This window comes from Tursiops truncatus, chromosome X, assembly GCF_011762595.2.
Source record: "Tursiops truncatus isolate mTurTru1 chromosome X, mTurTru1.mat.Y, whole genome shotgun sequence".
NCBI lineage: Eukaryota > Metazoa > Chordata > Mammalia > Artiodactyla > Delphinidae > Tursiops > Tursiops truncatus.
The window spans coordinates 108,247,901-108,274,796 of NC_047055.1; the positions used below are offsets into that span (position 1 = coordinate 108,247,901).

General features: G+C 41.2%; 1 protein-coding gene across 4 annotated transcripts in view; it reads left to right on the top strand.

Annotated features, from left to right (window-relative positions):
- PCYT1B (phosphate cytidylyltransferase 1B, choline) overlaps nucleotides 1–26,896 on the top strand; it is a 142,848-nt gene continuing 115,952 nt past the window's right edge. For 2 of the 4 annotated variants that reach the window (XM_073799159.1, XM_073799157.1), the window contains exon 1: nucleotides 1–266. In XM_073799159.1, coding sequence (XP_073655260.1) covers nucleotides 150–266 — 117 coding nt within the window. In that variant the 5' untranslated portion in view covers nucleotides 1–149. The remainder of the gene's footprint in view (nucleotides 267–26,896) is intronic. The other 2 variants (XM_073799160.1, XM_019927724.2) reach the window with 2 other exon arrangements.

The window sequence follows — 26,896 nt, forward strand, 5'->3', positions numbered from 1 at the left end:
TAACCTCTTTACTTCCCCCTGGGAAGACAGAAAGAAGGGACGAAGAAGGGGGATGGGTGGGGAAGAGAAAAATACGTGACAAAGAAAACATTCTCTGCCTAGGAGGAGACTCTCAGAGGGTGTAGAACTGGAGGCAGCATTCACTGGCCATGCCAGTACTTACCACTGATGCTGAGTCAGAAACAGGTATCCCAAAATCCCTTTCCAATGAGCCTCCCTCAGAAACCATGGAGGAAATCGAGCACACATGCCCACAGCCTCGACTGGTAAGTAAAGACAAAGGATGCAAATGTATGCGTGGCTATGGCACAAAAGAGTTTCAGCGAGGAACTCTTTTATGCGCCCGCAGCCACCGAGGAAAGCGATGCTTAGAGGATTTTCATGTAAATGAGAATAGAGCTACCGCCTAATCCTTCTCAGCTGTTTATACTTAGCTTCTGTAACCGAGCGCTGCTCTCAGCTTACAAAGCATTATTGTATTGGCTGGGTAGGAAACGGGCTGCTTGGGCTATGCTGTGTTTTTGTGCCTTGGGAGGAGGGGATGGGCTTTTATCTTTTAGGTGTATTCTCATCTAAAGATACATTAAATTGTCCTGTGGTACAATTTAAAAATGGCATTCTCTTCAGAAAGCTTGAGACGAGTCCGTTGTTAAGTTCTAAATTTTAGGTAAGGAATGATTCTGTCCTCAACTAATTTTGGTGCCTAATGTCAGTTTTTGAAAAATGAAAACGACATGGAAGCCAAACTTCCCCATTCGTTTGAAAATTTCAAAATAAATAAGTAAAAGGGTTCCTCGGCGATGTGTTTAGAAATAATGTGCATCTTAAATGAATTGTAAACATTTCCGGAGCGTGCTGTGAGGGTTTCTCTTCAGGTAGTGGGAACCTGGAGCAGCTATATTTACTTGGAAAGGGGCTGCATGCCTTTCATAATGAAAGTGTGGAAACGGGCACTCAGAGCTTCCTTGCATCTCAGTTACTGGTATCCCAAATTTCATCAGCTTCTCCACCACTGGTCATGATTCCTTAAGTAAATGTGGAAGGTGGTTCTCAAACACCTCAACGTGTATCCTCAAGGAATCAAAAACACCAAATGGGTGGTGGATGTTCCGTGGCCTGAAGTCTTCGGGAACTTGGGGAGACCTCTCTTTGGACCCTCAAATCCAAGCGACATACTACTTAGAGCTACTCTCTCTCTAGCGATTTCCCTCGAGTTAAAAGGTGCAATATTTTGATTGGCTGTGGAGTTTGACCCTGGGAAGAGGTTTTTTTAAAAAAGGATTTTGTGATGTAGCATTTTCTGTGAACTCCCAAAATGAGGGCTCACAGATTTCAAGGCCAGTCCATCATGTAACTGTTATTTCTTCATAAGGGTTAATAAGGGTTCAAAGGGAGACTTAGGACAATTTTGTAAAACATGAAAACCAAGAAAGTTACATTAGAGCACCTAGGGCTTTTGTTCACTGTGTTTCTAGTTTTAAAGATATATTTTCTTAGGGAAGTTTGATATTAACTGCTCCCCAGCGCTTAAGCCGCTTGCTGAACAACATACACAGTGTAGTACCTGTTTCTGATGGGATACAAACCATCCCCATAAGTTTGTTACCAAGGGATTCCTTTGAGCCGCTGAACAACTCTTGCGGGCCTCTCACTGTTGTGGCCTCTGCTGTTGCGGAGCATAGGCTCCGGACGTGCAGGCTCAGCGGCCATGGCTCACGGGCCCAGCCGCTCCACGGCACGTGGGATCTTCCCGGACCGGGGCACGAACCCGTGTCCCCTACATCGGCAGGCGGACTCTCAACCACTGCGCCACCAGGGAAGCCCCACTAAACAACTCTTGGTTAAGCACTGCAAAACAACAACAACAAACTGACCATTAAAAGCTTGTTATGAGATCACCCAGAATATATATATATATTTTTAAATAAATTTATTTATTTATTTTTGGCTGCATTGGGTCTTTGTTTCTGCGCACGGGCTTTCTCTAGTTGCGGCGAGCGGGTGCTTCTCTTGTTGAAGAACACGGGCTCTAGGCATGCAGGATTCATTAGTTGTGGCACGCAGGCTCAGTAGTTGTGGCTCGCTGGCTCTAGAGTGCAGGCTCAGTAAGTTGTGGCACACAGACTTAGTTGCTCTGCAGCATGTGAGATCTTCCCAGACCAGGGCTCGAACCTGTCTCCCCTGCATTGGCAGACAGATTCTTAACCACTGTGCCACCAGGGAAGTCCATCACCCAGAATATATTTTTTAAAGTTAAACTCAGTGTTCAGATTTGCATCACACAACTTCCTGACAGGTCAAGGGCAGGGGAGAGGGCAGCATCTGGTTCCTGTTTGTGTATCATTTCAGTCTCTGGTGCCTACTTCTTTTCCTTCCCTTTTTGCCTTTTAGCTATTCTGCTCCTTGGTTGCTTCTGCCTGAGAGGGTGGGCAGAGGAAATCAAGGGAAGGAAGAAAGTTCAGGTACTTTCTACTTTCACTTGTGACAGCTCATCCTGGAGGTTAACTCCCAGGAACCATACAAAGCTGGCAGTGTTACACCTCCGCCTCCCTGCCAGTTTAGAAATGAGGAAACTGAGGTTCAGAGAGGGTAAGCGACTTCTCCAAAGCCACATTGCTTTGAAGGCTGTAGAGCTGGGATTTGAACACAGAGCTCTATACCCGCAGAGTGGAAGACCTTTCTCCTGCAACACACCTTTAAGTGAGATACATTCTTTTTCCATCTTTTTGGCAGTTCTGGCTTAAAATGTGTGCGTGTGTGTGTGTTTGTGTGTGTGTGTGTGTGAGTGTGTGAAGGATGTACAGAATTTGAACTGTTAAAGTGATTGCTTTGATCTACCTTTTATAAAAATTTCCCATGTTGTCCATCATTATTGTGGTCTATTGAAAATTGGCTCTGTTTAAATAGGTGCTGCAACCACTTTATAAACCACTACTAAGTTTTTTGAAGCACCTTTTCTCTTATCAGCAAAATTGGGTCATTGTGGGGTTTTATTCTAAATTTAGAATTACACTTAATAACGAAGGCACGTATTAACTACCTAGTAACATAGTTTGTTGGTGAAGAGAGTGGCAAGTGAAAATATTAAATTAGGATTTCTTTTTATGTTTTTGAGTAGTTTCTGTTGATCTTTAGCTTTGCTAATATCTTCATATTTCAAATCATATAAATTCTGTTTCTCCCAGTACCCAAACATATTGCCCCAAGTCAATCGTGGGTCCCTCAGAGCATGGCTGCTCTGTTGCTTAACTGACTTTGGAAAGTGCATGGAAGACTTGAGAGATTCCCCTCCAGAGGACAGGCTCCTTCCCCCACGTGTAACCAAACTTGGATTCATAAAGTTTAGAGGAAACAGGACTCAATAACAAAACATTATCTTGAAAAAAAGTAGCATTTACCAGAGTGGTTGTGATTGTATCAGCCGAGGCACGCACTGTTTCCCCAAACTCACTCTAACTTTACCTAGAGATATGGAAAAGGACATTTCTGGGTAAATAAAGGGACATAAAGCTTTACTGCAAGTCCCAGAACGTGACTCTATGTCACTGAATGTCACCCTCTGTAAATACGAATTTTATTTAAGTCTCAGCAGTCGTGTAAAATGCCCTTTTTTAATGAACCATGCTCTTGATTTAGCCTGGCACTTGAGAAGGTGTGTACAAGTGTCCCTGTCTACATGCATCTGTCTATATATTATTTACAGTGAAGGCTGTTTATTGTGATCCGGGTTAGCTCTGCCCACAGTGATCGAGTACCTACTACGTGCTGAGCTCTGAGCCCTGTGGTACTTTGTGATCCAGAGATTCTAGAAGAGACTGGCACACAAACAGATTGCTTTCATACAGGTTGAGAAGGACACAGCCTGCAAAGGGGTGTGTTCCCAGGTGCAGTGGGGGCAGAAAGGAGAGAGCGGTGAACTCCTTGACAGTGAGTCCACGTTTGCCAGCGCGATGTTGAGTGGAAACCTGTCTTGTCCTCACCGTATCCCCAGTGTCTAATACAGAGCCTGGCATAGCCCTTTAAGGAAAGGGAGTGGGAAGTTGGCATATCTAAATACACAGGACTTTAAAGCAATCTATACTTTAGACCCTTGTAAGTAGCAAATTGATAAGGATATTGAGGATACAATGGAATCATGTTCAAGGGGGAACTTTTCTGGAAGGTATACCTGTAGGTTTTCCACCTGCCTTTTTTTTTTTTTGCGGTACGCGGGCTTCTCACTGTGGTGGCCTCTCCCGTTGCGGAGCACACGCTCCGGACGCGCAGGCTCAGCAGCCATGGCTCACGGGCCCAGCCGATCCGCGGCATGTGGGATCTTCCCGGACCGGGGCACGAACCCATGTCCCCTGCATCGGCAGGCGGACTCTCAACCACTGCGCCACCAGAGAAGCCCTCCACCTGCCTTTTTTTTTGTTGGAAGAAAATATAAGAAAGAGTAAATAGAATTAAATAACACTGATAAAGAAATTAGAAAAGAAATAGAAAATTGCCTAGGTTTTATGATAGAGCCTTGGTAATGAAAAAGGGCTGGTTCGATATGCTACGTTAGCAGGAGTTCATTTTGGACTTTACTTCAAAGTGGAGCAGTGCCAAGAGACTGCTGTCTTGCAGAAGGTGCATTACGTTCGTTGGGAGGTAGGGCACTCACCCGCTAGTGCTCAAAAAGATGACCAGATTTCCAGAGACATCCTTGGCTTCCTTTACTAGCCTCGCCATCTATTTAGCTACTCAGATAGCATTTTAAAAGCGAGATACTTACTGTGCTACGTCAGTGAAAATAAACAACCATGAGCTTCCTTGGGCATTTACTGTGGTCGACTGGAATTCTGCCCAAGGTTATTATTAGACATCTTCCTGCTGGTCTTGTTCCAAATGCAACATCCATTTCTTGCAGATTGATAATAGTCGGGCATATTGAACATGGGATCAATGAATTCATTTCTCCCATTCTTTTAAGTTTATTCTTTCACTATTGCTCCAACCCTCCTACTCCAATTTGCTTAATGCTGAACTCCTTATGGAGGATATTAATATAAATCAAATATAAGAAGACAGGTCTGTACTTTGTTTTATTTTGGCATTTGAGCATACAGAAATGGAAAGGGTATGTCCTCATTCAGGCAGTGAGGGGGATTTAAAGTATTCAGTGACGCAAGGCTTTAGAAGGGAACTGAGAGAAACCTCAGCCCCTGACCAACGATCCAGTTAGCCAGCTGCTTAGAAACTTCCACACACAGCAAGGCACCAGGTGCTGTGGAGAGAAATAAAAGAAATAATCCAGAGCCCCTGCCCTTGAATATCGTTTTCATTTACCAGGAGGCAGTGGTTTGGTAGGTGGAAGCATGCCAGGATGCTGAAATCCCTTAAGAGAGCCTTTTTTTTTTTATAAGTTTGGCTTTAATACGTTGGGCTTTCTACAGCATTTAAGCTATATTTTATCCATTGAGCAGAAGTACCTCACAGCAGGGGGACTTCCCTGGTGGTCCACTGGGTAAGACTCCGCGCTCCCAATGCAGGGGGACCGCTTTCGATCCCTGGTCGGGGAACTAGATCCCACATTGATCATGCATGCCGCAACTAGGAGTCCGCATGCTGCAACTGAAAGATCCCGCAACTAAGACCTGGCACAGCCAAAAAAAAAAAAAAAAAAGTATATCACAGCAGGGAGTACTGCATTATCCTGATCCCCAAGTTAAGACAAGTCCCTGCATTTGAAGAAGAGATGCGGCTTGCTGATCCCCAAACGTTTTTGGATATGGAAAGGATCAGTCTATTTTTGAGGGGATCTTAAGCTCTCAGCTGTGAGTGGCACACTCCAGCTGCTACAGTAACGCTGTCCAGTGGAAATACAATGTAATTAAAATTTTTCTAGTAGCCACAATTTAAAACGTTTTTCTAAAAGGTGAAATTATTTTCAATAATACATTTAATTTAATCTGATGTATCTCAAGTATTATCATTACACATGTAATCAATATAAAAATGATTAATGAGGTATTTTATATTCTTCATACCAAGTCTGAAATCTGGTGTGTCTATTACAACACATCTCAGTTCAGACTAGCCAATTTCAAGTGCTCGCTAACCACATGTGGCTTCGGAGGGAGCTCAGACACCTGCCCAGGCCTGTGGAGGATGAGCTCTGAGAAGCCACAGTGATAAATACATTTCATGTTGCATAGCACACACGTGTATGTATTTACTCAGAACTAAAAAAAAAAAAAAAATCACCTTCCTTTACTTCATATTTTACACTCACTTTCTCTGCTCTCCCGTTCTGTTTTTTTTTGTAATCTACATGAGAATTAATAAGTTTGAAGTTAGGGGTGGGGTAGTGGAGAAGGAGAGTACTGGATGGATGTGGGAGACTTTAAAGGAGGTAAATGCACCAGGATTTGTAACTGAGCCTGAGGGCAGGCAGTATCAGGACGACTCAGTTTTCTGGCTACAGTGGGTGGATGCCACCCCTGAGGTGGGAGCATCCGGGAATAGCAGTTTGTGAGAGTTAATGTTGGGGATACGATGGGGACTTCCATTTGAAGGTGTCTAGTTAATGTTTGGTTTTGGAGCTCAGAAGAGAATTCTGAGCTGGAGATGTTGATCTGGGAGACATCAGCATGGAGGAGATGAAAGTGGAATCGAGGTAGTGAAATCGATGGGAGCGAAATTAGTCAGTTTCTGGACTGATGGAAGAAGTGGATGGAAATGGTTAACTAGCAAGAGTGCCTCAGGATAATCCTACTATGGGGGCAATTCTAGAAAATAACTGACCCTGAACCATCCTATCAGGTTCTTAGAAGGAGTAAAATCGAAGAGCTGTAATTAAAGCTATTAGAAGGCTCCTTATATCTGTCTGTCTCTACATGAAATCTGGTTAAATCAATCTACTTTATCCCAGAATCTTTCCAGGATGTAACCCTGACGAACACCATTTAAAGAGCCAGTGGAGGAAGGGTCATGAAAAGAGGACAGACATCTCAAATGTCTGGGAGATCAGGGGTACCAAGGGCAGGGTAAGTTCTGTGGAGGGAATATCCAATAGAACCCAATGCAGCAGGGAGATCACATGAGGTAATAAGGGAAAGTTTCCTTTGGGTTTAGGAAGAAGAGGTCAATCATGATGTTTCAGTGAAACGGTGAAAACAGAGACCAGATAGGTTGAAGAGCATTTAGGAGGTGGGGAAGTAGAAGCTTGAATGAGAGGAGAAGCATCTAGAGTGTATAGGACCCAAAGGTGGATAAGTCAGGGTTTAAGATTGAGAGAAGCTAGCCTTTCTCTCCTCTTCTTTTTTTACTTCCATACTTCCCTCTAGCCTTCTTTCCTTCCATCATCCAGGATGTCAAAGCTTCTGGTTGGCTCATTCTTTTAAGATGGTACCTACTTGCAGTTAAATATGAATGGGAAAGAGCCAGTGGGAGAATGTGAAAATGATGGGGAAAATTGATGAAGGGAATGACCCTTAGACTGGAGATGTTGGGATCCAGTGCACAAGACGCAGAATTGGCTTCACGTTGGTAAAGAGATACCTCTCCCACTGTCTTGGCAAAGAAGCTGGTAAGGATGTTTTGGGTTATAAGGGGAAGGGTATAGAAAGTCGAAAGCCTCCCTTATCTGATAGCCTCTGTTTTCTCTGTGAAGGTGGAGGCAAAGTCATAGTGACTTGGTTCTGATAGGTGCAGAAGTGTAATTATGGGACAACCTGGGAAGTCGGGTCCAACCCCGAGGTATTTCCTCTCCACAGGCCTCCAGGCTGGGGTAGAGGCAGTAGGGGAAGGTGGAAAGGCTGAGTGATTCCTCATGAGAGATGTGGTATTGATGAGCAGAGATGGATCTGTTCCTTTATGGCCTCTGGGGCTCCATACCAACCCCCAAATCAAGGCAGATCCAGATCTGTAGCCCCAGGGGGAACCGGACTGACCTACAGTGAAAGGGCTGGATGCTGGGAAGGCAAATAGGCTGCAGCTTAGTCTCTGCTTGCTGGAACCCACAATCTCACTCCAACATCAGTTTTGCCATGGAATTAATTATCGTGTGAGCTTCAGCAAATCACTTCTCCTCTCTGGACCTCAATTATGTGACCCACTATGGTGCCAGTTTCAAGACTTTTCCAGTTCCAAGACCGTGATTCTAGCTTCCATAGCCATGGAACGTGCTTCAGCACAGTGTGCTCTGCTTGACCCGAGGCTCGTATCAAAACTCAGGGCTACCCCACTCCTCACCTCCCTTTGTTTTATCCATTTAGAGTAAAAACAGGTTGAATGATCTTATGGCAAGACACACTGGCAAAATATGCATAACAAATGTTCACAAAATACTTTGGAACTTTATATTAATGTCGTACAAACCACTTTGCTGTCTTCCACTTCATTCTTCATATGCTTCTGTGGTGAATCTCTTTTTAATGTGAACAATAGCCTCCTAATTTACCTACTTAATAATACTGAAGTTCAAAATGCTGGGTTTTCCACATGAAAAGGTGTTCAGCAGCACTAATCATTAGAGAAATGCAAATCAAAACTACAGTGAGGTGTCACCTCACACCAGTCAGAATGACCATCATCAAAAAAATCTAGAAACAGTAAGTGCTGGAGAGGGTGTGGAGAAAAGGGAACCCTCCTGCACTGTTGGTGGGAATGTAAATTGATACAGCCACTATGGAGAACAGTATGGAGGTTCCTTTAAAAACTAACAATAGGGCTTCCCTGGTGGTGCAGTGGTTGAGAGTCTGCCTGCCGATGCAGGGGACACGGGTTCGTGCCCAGGTCTGAGAAAATACCACATGCCGAGGAGCGGCTGGGCCTGTGAGCTATGGCCGCTGAGCCTGCACGTCTGGAGCCTGTGCTCCACAACGGGAGAGGCCACAGCAGTGAGAGGCCCGCGTACCGCAAAAAAAAAAGCAAAACAAAACAACTAACAATAGAATTACCACATGACCCAGCAATCCCACTACTGGGCATATACCCTGAGAAAACCATAATTCCAAAAGAGACATGTACCACAATGTTCATTGCAGCTCTACTTAGAATAGCCAGGACGTGGAAGCAACCTAAGCGTCCACTGACAGATGAATGGGTAAAGAAGATGTGGCACATATGTACAATGGAATATTAGCCATAAAAAGAAACGAAACTGAGTTATTTGTAGTGAGGTGGATGGACCTAGAGTCTGTCATACAGAGTGAAGTAAGTCAGAAAGAGAAAAACAAATACCGTATGCTAACACATATATACGGAATCTAAAAAAAGTGGCTCTGAAGAACCTAGGGACAGGTCAGGAATAAAGACGCAGACATAGAGGATAGACCTGAGGATATGGGGAGGGGGAAGGTTAAGCTGGGACGAAGTGAGAGAGTGGCATGGACATATGTACAGTACCAAATGTAAAATAGCTAGCTAGTGGGAAGCAGCCGCATAGCACAGGGAGATCAGCTCGGTGCTTTGTGACCACCTAGAGGGGTGGGTTAGGGAGGGTGGGAGGGAGGCTCAAGAGGGAGGGGATATGGGGATATATGTGTACATATAGCTGATTCACTTTGTTGTACAGCAGAAACTAGCGCAACATTGTAAAGCAGTTATACTCCAATAAAGGTGTAAAAACAAAATACTGGGTTCTCTTTGCGGTATAGCAGTATGGCGTTGAACTCCAGGGGCCTTTTTTAACTGATGCTGCCCATCTAAGAATCATATTTGGGATTCAAGACCAACAGTGGGTCAGGCCATAGTCCTGCGACTCCTGCATCTTTTGCTGGTGCCCATACAAAGCTTCTCAGTGCTCCTTAGTGAAATAAATGTAGAAAGGTTTATTCCATCTGATCACTGGAGGCACGATGAAAAGGAGAAAGCAAGGAGGGTAGAAAAAACTAAGTCATTGCAAAATAGGCCTATTTTCTTCCAATAATTTCCCAGGTAACAGCGTCTGCCTTGCTAGGATCTGATTACGTGGTGCTGGCCTCAGACCATAGCATTATTGTTTTAACATTCCTACCTTCCTCTTTATCCCAGCATGAACCAGGTTGTGTGGGAGGCTGGGGAAGCTGACCGTGCTCGGGGATAAAGAGATAGTTTAGCACTCAGCAGTCTTGAAGACACACTTGAAAACACAGTGATTAGAAAAGAAAGCAGCAAACCCTGGTAGTGCGCACCTGTGGAATAATGTACGGGGCTAGCCTGCGGATTCATTTTCATATCATCTCCTCCTTCCTGACAAAGTCTTTGACTTGGCGATTTTTGTTTTCTACTCAGTAAGTCATGCACACTGAACCTGATGTCAGTGTAAAAGGATGCTGAGGGCTATTTAAACTGGCATTTAAGAAAAAGAACAACAACAACAATGATAATAGGTTAATAGGAGCATCATGAATGGTGTGTATGGCCCATTGGCAACCAAATGTTGTCAAAAGCTTGCTCCTGGTACTCATGGGCTTCTGTGCTTCATCTCTAGTGGGCCTGAGATTGTAGGCACAGTCACATAATACTAAATTCTGTTATACCTCCGGATGGTTGAGTTATGAGGTCATTGTTCTATAGTGACTTCGGGGCTAGAGCTCTCACTCACTCATTTTCCTCCGTCGGCAAATGAGGGAATGGAACAATCATTTATGATGCATACTGTGTTAGGCGCTGTGCTCGCTGCTTTCTATGGGTTATCTTGGTTAACCAGGCTGCAGACCTGTAAAATAAGAATGACTATGCCCCACCTTATAAATAAGAAAACCAAGCATTAAGTAATTCCCCAAAGATCAGACATTAACTCAGAAAGCTGGGATTTAAATTTCAGTTTGTCTGACTTCTAAAGCCTCCTGTTGCCACTACACACAGTTCTCCCACATAAATGAGTCGAGAACCACCTGCTCAAGCTCCCAGGTGACTCAGAAACACGATGTGTTTGGATGCACTTTGAGAAGTGCTGTATTTAGCTCTGCCATGTTACATTTTCTGCTTTGAAACCACGAGTGGAAACAGATCAGATGTCTAAGCTCTTTGTAGTAAATTTAGAAATTCAAAATAAATATATTTGACCCAGCACTTCTACTCCTAGGAAGGTTGTACATACGACCACCAAAGACTAGTATTAAGTTGTTCTTAGCAGCATTATTCATAATAACACCAAAGTGGAAACTACCCAAATGCCCAGCAGAAGTAGAATAAATAAATCGTAGTATAGTCACACAAGGTCACCCAGCAATGAGAATGAAGAACCTACAACCACCTGCAAAAATAAGGACGAATTTCACAAACATAATATTGAATGAAAGAAGCCAGACATGAAAGAATATACACTACACCATTCCATTTCTATTAAATATTTTAAAAGTTGGCAAACTAATCTATGATGTTAGAAGTCAGGATAGTGGAAGGAGCACAGGGTGGATGCTGGCAGTGGTTGGGTACTTGATGCTATATGTGTTCAGCCTGTGAAAGTTCACTAAGTCGCACTCTTAGGATATGTGCACGTTTCTGTATGTATGTTATTCTTTTTTTAATTTTTATTTTTTATACAGCAGGTTCTTATTAGTTATCTATTTTATACATATTAGTGTATATATGTTAATCCCAATCTCCCAATTCATCCCACCACCACCATGCCTCCCGCCACTTTCCCCCTTGGTGTCCATATGTTTGTTCTCTACATCTGTGTCTCTATTTCTGCTCTGCAAACTGGTTCATCTGTACCATTTTTCTAGCTTCCACATATATGCGTTAATACATGATATTTGTTTTCTCTCTCTGACTTACTTCACTCTGTATGACAGTCTCTAGATCCAACCATGTCAAATGACCCAATTTCATTCCTTTGTATGGCTGAGTAATATTCCATTGTATATATGTACCACATCTTCTTTATCCATTTGTCTGTCAGTGGGCATTTAGGTTGCTTCCATGACCTGGCTATTATAAATAGTGCTGCAGTGAACATTGGGGTGCCTGTGTCTTTTTCAGTTATGGTTTGCTCTGGGTATATGCCCAGGAGTGGGATTGCTGGGTCATACGGTAGTTCTACTTTTAGTTTTTTAAGGAACCTCCATACTGGTCTCCATAGTGGCTGTATCAATTTACATGCCCACCAACAGTGCAAGAGGGTTCCCTTTTCTCCACACCCTCTGCAGCATTTGTTGTTTGTAGATTTTCTGATAATGCCCATTCTAACTGGTGTGAGGCGATACCTCATTGTAGTTTTGGTTTGCATTTCTCTAATAAATAGTGATGTTGGGCAGCTTTTCATGTGTTTGTTGGCCATCTGAATATCTTCTTTGGAGAAATGTCTATTTAGGTCTTCTGCCCATTTTCTGATTGGGTTGTTTTTTTAATATTGAGCTACATGAGCTGTTTATATATTTTGGAGACTAATCCTTTGTTGATTCATTTGCAAATATTTTCTCCCATTCTGAGGGTTGTCTTTTCATCCTGTTTGTAGTTTCCTTTGCTTTGCAAAAGCTTTTAAGTTTCATTAGGTCCCACTTGTTTATTTTTGTTTTTATTTCCATTACTCTAGGAGGTGGATCAAAAACGATCTTGCTGTGATTTATGTCAAAGAGTGTTCTTCCTATGTTTTTCCTCTAAGAGTTTTATAGTGTCCGGTCTTACATTTAGGTCTCTAATCCATTTTGAGTTTATTTTTGTGTATGGTGTTAGGGAGTGTTCTGATTTCATTCTTTTACATGTAGCTGTCTAGTTTTCCCAGCACCACTTATTGAAGAGGCTGTCTTTTCTGCATTGTATACTCTTGTCTCCTTATCAAAAATAAGGTGACCGTAGGTGCATGCGTTTGTCTCTGGGCTTTCTATCCTGTTCCGTTGATCTATAATTCTATTTCTGCCAGTACCATGCTGTCTTGATTACTGTAGCTTTGTAGTATAGTCTGAAGTCTGTGAGCCTGATTCCTCCAGCTCCGTTTTTCTTTCTCGAGACTGCTTTGCCTATTCAGCATCTTTCGTGTCTCCATACAAATTTTAAGATGTTTTGTTCTAGTTCTGTAAAAAATGCCATTAGTAATTTGATAGGGATTGCACTGAATCGGTAGATTGCTTTGGGTAGTATAGTCATTTTCACAATATTGATTCTTCCAATCTGAGAACATGGTATATCTCTCCATCTGTTTGTGTCATCTTTGAATTCCTTCATCAATGTCTTATAGTTTTCTGAGTACAGGTCTTTTACCTCCTTAGGTGGGTTTATTCCTAGGTATTTTGTTGTTGTTGTTGCAATGGTGAAAGGGATTGTTTCCTTAATTTTTCTTTCTGATCTTTCATTGTTAGTGTATAGGAATGCAAGAGATTTCTGTGCATTCATTTTGTATCCTGCAACTTTATCAAATTCGTTGATTAGCTCTAGTAGTTTTCTGGTGGCATCTTTAGGATTCTCTATGTATAGTATCATGTCATTTGCAAACAGTGACAGTTTTACTTCTTCTTTTCCAATTTACATTTCTTTTATTTCTTTTTCTTCTCTGATTGCTGTGGCTAGGACATCGAAAACTGTGTTCAATACTAGTGGTGAGAGTAGACATCCTTGTGTTGTTCCTGATCTTAGAGGAAATGCTTTCAGTTTTTCACCATTGAGAATGATGTTTGCTGTGGATTTGTCGCATATGGCCTTTATTATGTTGAGGTAGGTTCCCTATATGCCCACTTTCTGGAGAGATTTTATCATAAATGGGTGTTGAATTTTGTCAAAATATTTTTTGCATCTACTGAGATGATCATATGGTTTTTATCCTTCAGTTTGTTAATATGGTGTATCACGTTGATTGATTTGCGTATATTGAAGAATCCTTGCATTCCTGGAATAAACCCCACTTGATCATGGTGTATGATCCTTTTAATGTGCTGTTGGATTCTGTTTGCTAGTATTTTGTTGAGGATTTTTTTTTTTTTTTTTTTTTTTTGCGGTACGCGGGCCTCTCACTGTTGTGGCTTCTCCCATTGCAGAGCACAGGCTCTGGACGCACAGGCTCAGCAAGCCTGCTCTACGGCACGTGGGATCCTCCCGGGGCACGAACCCATGTCCCCTGCATTGGCAAGCAGACTCTCAACCACTGCGCCACCAGGGAAGCCCTTTGTTGAGGATTTTTGAATCTATGTTCATCAGTGATATTGGCCTGTAGCTTTCTTTCTTTTTGACATCCTTGTCTGGTTTTGGTATCTGGGTGATGGTGGCCTCGTAGAATGAGTTTGGGAGTATTCCTCCCTCTGCTATATTTTGGAAGAGTTTGAGAAGGATAGGTGTTACCTCTTCTCTAAATGTTTGATAGAATTCGCCTGTGAAGCCATCGGGTCCTGGGCTTTTCTTTGTTGGAAGATTTTTAATCACAGTTTCAATTTCAGTGCTTGTGATTGGTCTGTTCATATTTTCTATTTATTCCTGATTCAGTTTTGGCAGGTTGTGCATTTGTAAAAATTTGTCCATTTCTTCCAGGTTGTCCATTTTATTGGCATAGAGTTGCTTGCAGTAATCTCTCATGATCTTTTGTATTTCTGCAGTGTCACTTGTTACTTCTCCTTTATCATTTCTCATTCTGTTGATTTGAGTCTTCTCCCTTTTTTCTTGATGAGTCTGGCTAAAGGTTTATCAATTTTGTTTATCTTCTCAAAGAACCAGCTTTTAGTTTTATTGATCTTTGCTATCGTTTCCTTCATTTCTTTTTCATTTATTTCTGATCTGATCTTTATGATTTCTTCCCTTCTGCTAACTTTGGGGTTTCTTTGTTCTTTTTTCTTTAATTGGTTTAGGTGCAAGGTTAGGTTGTTTATTCAAGATGTTTCCTGCTGCTTAAGGTAGGATTGTATTGCTGTAAACTTCCCTCTTAGAATTGCTTTTGCTGCATCCCATAGGTTTTGGGTCGTCGTGTCTCCATTGTCATTTGTTTCTAGATATTTGTTGATTTCCTCTTTGATTTCTTCAGTGATCACTTCGTTATTAAGTACTGTATTGTTTAGCCTCCATGTGTTTGTATTTTTTACAGATCTTTTCCTGTAATTGATATCTAGTCTCATAGCATTGTGGTCGGAAAAGATACTTGATACAATTTCAGTTTTCTTAAATTTACCAAGGCTTGATTTGTGACCCAAGATATGATCTCTCCTGGAGAATGTTCTATGAGCACTTGAGAAAAAAGTGTATTCTGTTGTTTTTGGATGGAATGTCCTATAAATATTAATTATTATTAATTATTATTATTTAAGTCTATCTTGTTTAATGTATCAGTTAAAGCTTGTGTTTCCTTATTTATTTTCATTTTGGGTGATCTGTCCATTGGTGAAAGTGGGGTGTTAAAGTCCCCTACGATGAATGTGTTACTGTCGATTTCCCCTTTTATGGCTGTTAGTATTTGCCTTATATATTGAGGTGCTCCTTTGTTGGGTGCATGAATATTTACAATTGTTATATCTTCTTTTTGGATCCATCCCTTGATCATTATGTAGTGTCCTTCTTTGTCTCTTGTAATAGTCTTTATTTTAAAGTCTATTTTGTCTGATAGGAGAATTGCTACTCCAGCTTTCTTTTGGTTTCCATTTGCATGGAATATCTTTTTCCATCCCCTCACTTTCAGTCTGTATGTGTCCCTAGGTCTGAAGAGGGTCTCTTGTAGACAGCATATATATGGGTCTTGTTTTTTGTTTTGTTTTGTTTTGCGGTACACGGCCTCTCACTGTTGTGGCCTCTCCCATTGCGGATCACAGGCTCCGGACGCGCAGGCTCAGCGGCCATGGCTCATGGGCCTAGCCACTCCGCGGCATGTGGGATCTTCCCGGACCGGGGCATGAACCTGTGTCCCCTGCATCGGCAGGTGGACTCTCAACCACTATGCCACCTGGGAAGTCAAGGATCTTGTTTTGTATGCATTCAGCCAATCTGTGTCTTTTGGTGGGAGCATTTAGTCCATTTACATTTAAGGTAATCATCGATATGTATGTTCCTATTCCCATTTTCTTAATTGTTTTGGGTTCATTTTTGTAGGTCTTTTCCTTGTGTTTCTTGCCTAGAGAAGTTCCTTTAGCATTTGTTGTAAAGCTGGTTTGGTGGTACTGAACTCTCTCAGCTTTTGCTTGTCTGTAAAGGTTTTAATTTCTCTATCAAATCTGAATGAGATCCTTGCTGGGTAGAGTAATCTTGGTTGCAGGTTTTTCTCCTTCATCACTTTAAATATGTCCTGCCAGTTCCTTCTGGCTTACAGAGTTTCTGCTGAAAGGTCAGCTGTTAACCTTATGGGGATTCCCTTGTGTGTTACTTGTTGTTTTTCCCTTGCTGCTTTTAATATGTTTTCTTTGTATTTATTATTTGACAGTTTGATTAATATGTGTCTTGGCATGTTTTTCCTTGTATTTATCCTGTATGGGACTCTCTGTGCTTCCTGGACTTGATTAACTATTTCCTTTCCCATATTAGGGAAGTTTTCAACTATAATCTCTTCCAATATTTTCTCAGTCCCTTTCTTTTTCTCTTCTTCTTCTGGTACCCCTATAATTCGAATGTTGGTGCATTTAATGTTGTTCCGGAGGTCTCTGAGACTGTCCTCAGTTCTTTTCATTCTGTTTTTTTTATTCTGCTCTGCAGTAGTTATTTCCACTATTTTATCTTCCAGGTCACTTATCCGCTCTTCTGCCTCAGTTATTCTGCTATTGATCCCTTCTAGAGTATTTTTAATTTCATTTGTCTTGTTGTTCATCGTTGCCTGTTTCATCTTTAGTTCTTCTAGGTCCTTGTTAAATGTTTCTTGCATTTTCTCTATTCTATTTCCAAGATTTTGCATCATCTTTACTATCATTATTCTGAATTCTTTTTCAGGTAGACTGCCTATTTCTCTTCATTTGTTAGGTCTGGTGGGTTTTTACCTTGCTCCTTCATCTGCTGTGTGTTTTTCTGTCTTCTTATTTTGCTTATCTTACTGTGTTTGGGGTCTCCTTTTTGCAAGCTGCAGATTCGTAGTTCCCGTTGTTTTTGGTGTCTGTCCCCAGTGGCTAAAGTTGGTTCAGTGGGTTGTGTAGGCTTCCTGGTGGAGGGGACTAGTGCCTGTGTTCTGGTGGATGAGGCTGAATCTTGTCTTTCTGGTGGGAAGGTCCACGTCTGGTGGTGTGTTTTGGGGTGTCTGTGGCCTTATTATGATTTTAGGCAGCCTCTCTGCTAATGGGTGGGGTTGTGTTCCTGTCTTGCTAGTTGTTTGGCATAGGGTGTCCAGTACTGTAGCTTGCTGGTCGTTGAGTGAAGCTGGGTCTTGGTGTTGAGATGGAGCTCTCTGGGAGATTTTCTCCGTTTGATATTACATGGAGCTGGGAGGTCTCTTGTTGGACCAGTGTCCTGAAGTTGGCTCTCCCACCTCAGAGGCACAGCCCTGACTCCTGGCTGCAGCACCAAGAGCCTTTCATCCACTTGGCTCAGAATAAAAGGGAGAAAAAGTAGAAAGAAAGAAAGTGGATAAGAGAAAATAAAATAAAGTAGATAAAATAAAGTTATTAAAATAAAAAATAATTATTAAGAAAAAAATTTTGTTAAAAAGTAAAAGAAAAAAACAAAAATGGACGGACAGAACCTTAGGACAAATGGTGAAAGCAAAGCTATACAGACAAAATCTCACACAGAAGCATACACATACATGCTCACAAAAAGAGGAAAAGGGGGAAAAAATCGTAAGACTTGCTCTCAAAGTCCATCTCCTGAATTTGGGATGATTCGTTGTCTATTCAGGTATTCCACAGATGCAGGGTACATCCAGTTGATTGTGGAGCTTTAATCCGCTGCTCCTGAGGCTGCTGGGAGAGATTTCCCTTTCTCTTCTTTGTTCGCACAGCTCCCGGGGTTCAGCTTTGGATTTGGACCCGCCTCTGCCTTTAGGTCACCTGAGGGCGTCTGTTCTTCGCTCATACAGGACGGGGTTAAAGGAGCAGCAGCTGATTTGGGGGCTCTGGCTCACTGAGGCCGGGGGGAGGGAGGGGTACGGAGTGCGGAGCGAGCCTGTGGTGACAGAGACCGGCATGACGTTGCACCAGCCTGAGGTGCGCCATGCGTCTCCTGGGGAAGTTGTCCCTGGATCCCGGGACCGTGGCAGTGGCGGGCTGCACAGGCTCCGGGGAGGGCAGGTGTGGATAGTGATCTGTGCTTGCGCACAATCTTCTTGGTGGCAGCAGCAGCAGCGTTAGTTTCTCATTCCCGTCTCTGGAGTCTGTGCTGATAGCCGCGGCTCACGCCAGTCTCTGAAGCTCCTTTAAGCAGCGCTCTTAATCCCCTATGTCGAACAGTATGGAGGTTCCTTAAAAAACTACAAATAGAACTACCATATGACCCAGCAATCCCATTACTGGGCATATACCCTGAGAAAACCATAATTCAAAAAGAGTCATGTACCACAATGTTCATTGCAGCTCTATTTACAATAGCCAGGACATGGAAGCAACCTCAGTGTCCATCAACAGATGAATGGATAAAGAAAATGTGGCACATATATACAATGGAATATTACTCAGCCGTAAAAAGAAACGAAACTGAGTTATTTGTAGTGAGGTGGATGGACCTAGAGTCTGTCATACAGAGTGAAGTAAGTCAGAAAGAGAAAGACAGATACCATATGCTAACACATATATATGGAACCTAAGAAAAAGAAAAATGTCATGAAGAACCTAGGGGTAGGATGGGAATAGAGACACAGACCTACTAGAGAATGGACTTGAGGATATGGTGAGGGGGAATGGTAAGCTGGGACAAAGTGAGAGAGTGGCATGGACATATATACACTACCAAATGTAAAATAGATAGCTAGTGGGAAGCACCCGCATAGCACAGGGAGATCACCTCGGTGCTTTGTGACCACCTAGGGGGTGGGATAGGGAGGGTGGGAGGGAGGGAGATGCAAGAGGGAAGAGATATGGGAACATATGTATATGTATAACTGATTCACTTTGTTATAAAGCAGAAACTAACACACCGTTGTAAAGCAATTATACTCAAATAAAGATGTTAAAAAAATATATATATATATAGTGCTACTCCCTTCTGGCTTGTAGAGTTTCTGCTGAGAAATCAGCTGTTCACCTTATCGGAGTTCCCTTGTATGTTATTTGTCATTTTTTCCATTGTTGCTTTCAATAATTTTTCTTTGTCTTTAATTTTTGTCAATTTGATTACTCTGTATCTCAGCATGTTTTTCCTGGGGTTTATCCTTTATGGGACTCTATGCACTTCCTGGACTTGGGTGGCTCGCTCCTTTCCCATGTTAGGGAAATTTTTGACTGTAATCTCTTCAGATATTTTCTCGGGTCCTTTCTCTCTCTCTCTTCCTCTTCTGGGGTCCCTATAATGCGAATGTTGTTGCGTTTAATGTTGTCCCAGAGGTCTCTTAGGCTGTCTTCATTTCTTTTCATTCTTTTTTCTTTATTCTGTTCTGTGGCAGTGAATTCCACCATTCTTTATTCCAGGTCACTTATCTGTTCTTCTGCCTCAGGTATTCTGCTATTGATTCCTTCGAGTGTAGTTTTCATTTCCGTTATTGTATTGTTCATCTCTGTTTGTTCTTTAAGTCTTCTAGGTCTTTGTTAAACATTCCTTGCATCTTCTTGATCTTTGCCTCCATTCTTTTTCTGAGGTCCTGGATCATCTTCACTATCATTATTCTGAATTCTTTTTCTGGAAGGTTGCCTATCTCCACTTCATGTAGTTGTTTTTCTGGGGTTTTATCTTGTTCCTTCATCTGGTACATAGCGCTGTGCCTTTTCATTTTGTCTATCTTTCTGTGAATCTGTATGTATGTTATTATTTAAGATTAAGTTTAAAGATATTCTGATCACTGTAATAGGGAGAGAGTATGCTCCACCACAGATTTCCCATTTGCAAACAATTCTGGTGATCTAATAGGTAACACTCCAGGGAAGAGTATCAGATCCTACCTACAGTTACAGTTCATGGCTGCTCACAGAGCTTCAATGTGCTCAGTCCTTCCAGGAGTCAGTATACCCAACCCCAAAGAGAATGTAGGTAAGGCCTTGAACTAAACTTGCCTTATTTCTAGGACCAGTCCAGCCCTAGTCAGGTAATCTGTGAATTAAAATCCATGGTGCCCAATTTATATGTGTCGTCTAACAATGGCCTGGCTTCATGGTTTGTAGACTCAGAAGGAAGTGGTTGGAATTGGTTAGCTAGTAAGGGTGCCTCAGGATAATCGTGCAAATTGCAGAAAAGCTGACCCTGAGCCATCCTATCAGGTTTTTAACGGGAAGGAAAATGAAGAGCTGTTGTTAAAGCAATTAGAATCCTCCCTGTATCTGCCTATCTCCATATGCAATCTGGTTAAATTAATCTACTTTCCCCTACAGTCTTCCAGGATGTTACCTCGAAAAACAACATTTAGAGAGTCAGTAGAGGAAGGGCCATGGAAAGAAGACAGAGAGGTATTTCTCAAAAAGGTGGGAGATCAGGGCCCAAGAGCAAAGCACCTCATTGGCAGGTACACTTACACAGGTTTTCCATATATGTATTTTTTTTTTTTTTATTAAAGAAGTCATCCAGTTTGCAGAACCAGTCTTCTTTGGAACATCTTTCTTTGGAAAATATTTCTTCATTGGAACATCTTTAGTGGCTCAGAAAAAAAGGGTTTTATTATTGAAATAGAATCTAGCAAATACCTCAAGCTGAGACATGTTGGAAATATCTGTACTTCCACCCAACTGTATAGCAAACCTCCCACACTGCATAATTTGTTCTAATGCTTGTTTTTTCCAGTCTTCAGCAATGTTTTCTATATGTCTTCCAAATATATTTGCTGACAAAGGAATGCATTTTTTTTAAGGAATGCATTTTTGTTTGACATCAAGTTTTTTCTACACATTAGAGCAGGCAGTTTTCCTGTGACTTGAAGAGCAGGTGTTTCTGCAATGAGACTTTTGGTTTTTCTCTATTGAATTGTAGCAACTCGAAAAAGGCTTCTAAACATTTATCATTTATGGAACGTTATTTTGTGAAGTACAGGATTGAGTATCACATCTTGAAATGTTGCTGAAAAACATCAAAGAGATTTGTCTGCATGTTCTGAATGCTTCATTTTTAAGTATCATGGTAATTACAATAGCTTCATACCATCATTAGCTAATATCTCAAGGTACAATATATGCTCCAGGTGAAGTTTAATGCTAATAGCACATATTTCAAATAGTCTTCTTTGCGATCATTTTCGATTCAGCTGTCTTTTTGTCAAATCTAATGAGGCCATTATTGTTCACACCTGATAATGTGGCTGCTGCAGAACGTGTACAAAGAGTAGAAGGTCAGCTTGGCCACTTTTTTGGTGTTGGTTTGTGCTTATGGTATCTTTACTTTCCTATTTCATTGCCGGAAATGTTTTAAGCCACTTGCTGATCTTGTGAGGATTGGTTTAGTTAAAACTAGATAATATAATCCACAAAGGCACTCATATAGGCCCAGGTGAACTGTATTTTACTGCAGTAAGCCGAAAGTAAATGAAAATATCAGGGGACCCAGGCCACCCTTCTCTATTGTAACGACTTGCATTCTTCCTTTGAAACACCTTGTAGACTTTATGTTGACAGAGATGGGGCACCAGGGTAATTTTGGAAATTATAGCTGGTTGTTAGTAATCCTTCCTTTCTTGTTTTTTTTTTTTTTTTTTTTGGTACGCGGGCCTATCACTGTTGTGGCCTCTCCTGTTGCGGAACACAGGCTCCGGACGCGCAGGCTCAGCGGCTACGGCTCACGGGCCCAGCCGCTCTGCGGCATGTGGGATCTTCCCGGACCGGGGCACGAACCTGTGTCCCCTGCATCAGCAGGCGGACTCTCAACCACTGCGCCACCAGGGAAGCCCTCTTGTTTTTTAACATGAAAAAATAAATTTAGACACAAGTGTTGCTCTCTAATCGATTGTTTTGCGCATCCCACGCTAGAAAACCCTGGTCTTCGTATTTTAAATCTTGCCCTTGGATCCATCCATGAGTGAGAGAATTGCATTCTCAGACTGCGTGTTTGACCCCTTGTAGAAATGCTTTTTTGAACTGCTTTTTGATTCTGGGGCTCTGCCTTACAGGGAGGGTGCTACAGAGACAAACATAAAAAACAGGATTGTCTTTATCGGGAGGATGTCATTGAATATGTTGGTGTCGCTGTGGCATCACCCAACATGTCCCTTATAAAGGCATCATGGGAGGAATTTCAATAAAAACTTCGCATCAGGAAATGCTGTGCTTCTCCTCAGTATCTCTTGGGTTTTGCCTAAAGAGAATATTAACTTTGTCTTCCTCTTTGCTTTGACTGCTGGGAACTTAAAGACATTTTTGTGCCCTGCCCCCTGAAATGTAGAGGACCATGATAGACATTCCTGTGTGCTCATTTCACCCTGGGCCTTTTTTCAAAACCCCTGTTTCCATCCTCACTCACATGTTGCAACTATTATTTTAAACTTCCATTATTTTGTTTTATTTTTTATGGTGGCTTTTATTGTTAAATTATCTTTTTCTTTCTTTCTTTCTTTTTTTTAAAAAAAATTTCTTGGCCAAGCTGCACGGCATGCAGAATCTTAGTTCCTCGACCAGGGATCACATCCGCACTCCTGCAGTGGAAGCATGGAGTCTTAACCACTGGACCACCAGGGAAGTCCCAACTTTCATTTTTTTAAAAGTCACCTCAAGTCCTATAAGGAAGGAGATGGAGATGAATAAGAAATAAGATTATTATTGGTACTCATTGTAAAGGCCTTGAGCTCAGTTACCTAAGAAAAAATTGATTTAGTGTATGGAATTTTTATCTCCAGGTAAAGGTAATTATTTTCTATTGTGCGTAGCATCTATGCATTTCCTTTTTTTTTCACATCTTTATTGGAGTATAATTGCTTTACAATGGTGTGTTAGTTTCTGCTTTATAACAAAGTGAATCAGTTATACATATGTTCCCATATCTCTTCCCTCTTGCGTCTCCCTCCCTCCCACCCTCCCTATCCCACCCCTCTAGGTGGTCACAAAGCACGGAGCTGATCTCCCTGTGCTATGTGGCTGCTTCCCGCTAGCTATCTATTTTACGTTTGGTAGTGTATATATGTCCATGCCACTCTCTCACTTTGTCACAGCTTACCCTTGCCCCTCCCCATATCCTCAAGTCCATTCTCTAGTAGGTCTGTGTATTTATTCTCGTCTTACCCCTAAGTTCTTCATGACATTTTTCTTTTTCTTAGGTTCCATATATGTGTGTTAGCATATGGTATCTGTCTTTCTCTTTCGGACTTACTTCACTCTGTATGACAGACTCTAGGTCCATCCACCTCACTACAAATAACTCAGTTTCGTTTCTTTTTACGGCTGAGTAATATTCCATTGTATATATGTGCCACATCTTCTTTATCCATTCATCTGTTGTTGGACACTGAGGTTGCTTCCATGTCCTGGCTATTGTAAATAGAGCTGCAGTGAACATTGTGGTACATGACTCTTTTTGAATTATGGTTTTCTCAGGGTATATGCCCAGTAGTGGGATTGCTGGGTCATATGGTAGTTCTATTTTTAGTTTTTTAAAGAACCTCCTTACTGTTCTCCATACTGGATGTATCAATTTACGTTCCCACCAACAGTGCAAGAGGGTTCCCTTTTCTCCACACCCTCTCCAGCATTTGTTGTTTGTAGATTTTTTGATGATGGCCATTCTGACTGGTATGAGGTGATACCTTATTGTAGTTTTGATTTGCATTTCTCTAATGATTGGTGACGTTGAGCATCTTTTCATGTGTTTGTTGGAAATCTGTATATCTTCTTTGGAGAAATGTCTATTTAGGTCTTCTGCCCAATTTTGGACTGGGTGGTTTGTTTTTTTGATACTGAGCTGCATGAGCTCCTTGTATATTTTGGGGATTAATCCTTTGTCAGTTGCTTCATTTGCAAATATTTTCTCCCATTCTGAGGGTTGTCTTTTCGTCTTGCTTATGGTTTCCTTTGCTGTGCAAAAGCTTGTAAGTTTCATTAGGTCCCATTTGTTTATTTTTGTTTTTATTTCCATTTCTCTAGGAGGTGGGTCAAAAAGGATCTTGCTGTGATTTATGTCATAGAGTGTTCTGCCTATGTTTTCCTCTAAGAGTTTGATAGTATCTGGCCTTACATTTAGGTCTTTGATCCATTTTGAGCTTATTTTTGTGTATGGTGTTAGGGAGTGATCTAATCTCATACTTTTACATCTACCTGTCCAGTTTTCCCAGCACCACTTATTGAAGAGGCTGTCCTTTCTCCACTGTACATTCCTGCCTCCTTTATCAAAAACAAGGTGACCATATGTGCGTGGGTTTATCTCTGGGCTTTCTATCGTGTTCCATTGATCTATATTTCTGTTTTTGTGTCAGTACCATACTGTGTTGATTACTGTAGCTTTGTAGTATAGTCTGAAGTCCAGGAGCCTGATTCCTCCAGCTCCGTTTTTCGTTCTCAAGATTGCTTTGGCTACTCGGGGGCTTTTGTGTTTCCATACAAATTGTGAAATTTTTTGTTCTAGTTCTGTGAAAAATGCCATTGGTAGTTTGATAGGGATCGCATTGAATCTGTAGATTGCTTTGGGTAGCAGAGTCATTTTCACAATGTTGATTCTTCCAGTCCAAGAACATGGTATATCTCTCCATCTATTTGTATCATCTTTAATTTCTTTCATCAGTGTCTTATAATTTTCTGCATACAGGTCTTTTGTCTCCTTAGGTAGGTTTACTCCTCGATATTTTATTCTTTTTGTTACATTGGTAAGTGAGAGTGTTTTCTTGATTTCACTTTCAGATTCTTCATCTTTAGTGTATAGGAATGCCACAGATTTCTGTGCATTAATTTTGTATCCTGCTACTTTACCAAATTTGTTGATTAGCTCTAGTAGTTTTCTAGTAGCATCTTTAGGATTCTCTATGTATAGTATCACGTCATTTGCAAACAGTGACAGCTCTACTTCTTCTTTTCCGATTTGGATTCCTTTTATTTCCTTTTCTTCTCTGATTGCTGTGGCTAAAACTTCCAAAACTATGTTGAATAAGAGTTGTGAGAGTGGGCAACCTTGTCTTGTTCCTGATCTTAGTGGAAATGCTTTCGGTTTTTTACCATTGAAGATGATGTTGGTTGTGGGTTTGTCATATATGGCCTTTATTATGTTGAGGAAAGTTCCCTGTATGCCTACACTCTGGAGGGTTTTTATCATAAATGGGTGTGAATTTTGTCAAAAGCTTTCTCTGCATCTATTGAGATAACCATATGGTTTTTCTCCTTCAGTTTGTTAATGTGGTGTATCACATTGATTTATTTGCATATATTGAAGAATCCTTGCATTCCTGGAATAAACCCCACTCGATCATGGTGTATGATACTCTTAGTGTGCTGTTGGATTCTGTTTGCTAGTATTTTGTTGAGGATTTTTGCATCTATGTTCATCAGTGATATTGGCCTGTAGTTTTTTTTCTTTGTGACATTCTTGTCTGGTTTTGGTGTCAGGGTGATGGTGGCCTTGCAGAATGAGTTTGGGAGTGTTCCTCCCTCTGCTATATTTTGGAAGAGTTTGAGAAGGATAGGTGTTAGCTCTACTCTAAATGTTTGATAGAATTCGCCTGTGAAGCCATCTGGTCCTGGGCTTTTGTTTGTTGGAAGATTTTTAATCACGGTTTCAATTTCAGTGCTTGTGATTGGTCTGTTCATATTTTCTAGTTCTTCCTGATTCAGTCTTGGCAGGTTGTGTATTTCTAAGAATTTGTCCATTTCTTCCAGGTTGTCCATTTTATTGGCATAGAGTTGCTTGCAGTAATCTCTCATGATCTTTTGTATTTCTGCAGTGTCACTTGTTACTTCTCCTTTTTCATTTCTCATTCTATTGATCTGAGTCTTTTCCCTTTTTTCTTGATGAGTTTGGCTAATGGTTTATCAATTTTGTTTATCTTCTCAAAGAACCAGCTTTTAGTTTTATTGATCTTTGCTATCGTTTCCTTCATTTCTTTTTCATTTATTTCTGATCTGATCTTTATGATTTCTTCCCTTCTGCTAACTTTGGGGTTTCTTTGTTCTTTTTTCTTTAATTGGTTTAGGTGCAAGGTTAGGTTGTTTATTCAAGATGTTTCCTGTTTCTTAAGGTAGGATTGTATTGCTGTAAAGTTCCCTCTTAGAATTGCTTTTGCTGCATCCCATAGGTTTTGGGTCGTCGTGTCTCCATTGTCATTTGTTTCTAGATATTTGTTGATTTCCTCTTTGATTTCTTCAGTGATCACTTCGTTATTAAGTAGTGTATTGTTTAGCCTCCATGTGTTTGTATTTTTTACAGATCTTTTCCTGTAATTGATATCTAGTCTCATAGCGTTGTGGTCGGAAAAGATACTTGATACAATTTCAATTTTCTTAAATTTACCAAGGCTTGATTTGTGACCCAAGATACGATCTCTCCTGGAGAATGTTCCATGAGCACTTGAGAAAAATGTGTATTCTGTTGTTTTTGGATGGAATGTCCTATAAATGTCAATTAAGTCCATCTTGTTTAATGTGTCATTTAAAGGTTGTGTTTTCTTACTTATTTTCGTTTTGGATGATCTGTCCATTGGTGAAAGTGGGGTGTTAAAGTCCCCTACTGTGAATGTTTTATTGTCCATTTCCCCTTTTATGGCTGTTAGTATTTGCCTTATGTATTGAGGTGCTCCTATGTTGGGTGCATAAATATTTACAATTGTTATATCTTCTTCTTGGATCGATCCCTTGATCATTATGTAGTGTCCTTCTTCGTCTCTTGTAATAGTCTTTTCTTTAAAGTCTATTTTGTTTGATATGAGTATTGCTACTCCAGCTTTCTTTTGGTTTCCTTTTGCATGGAATATCTTTTTCCATTCCCTCACTTTCAGTCTGTATGTGTCCCTAGGTCTGAAGTGGGTCTCTTGTAGACAGCATATATATGGGTCTTGTTTTTGTATACATTCAGC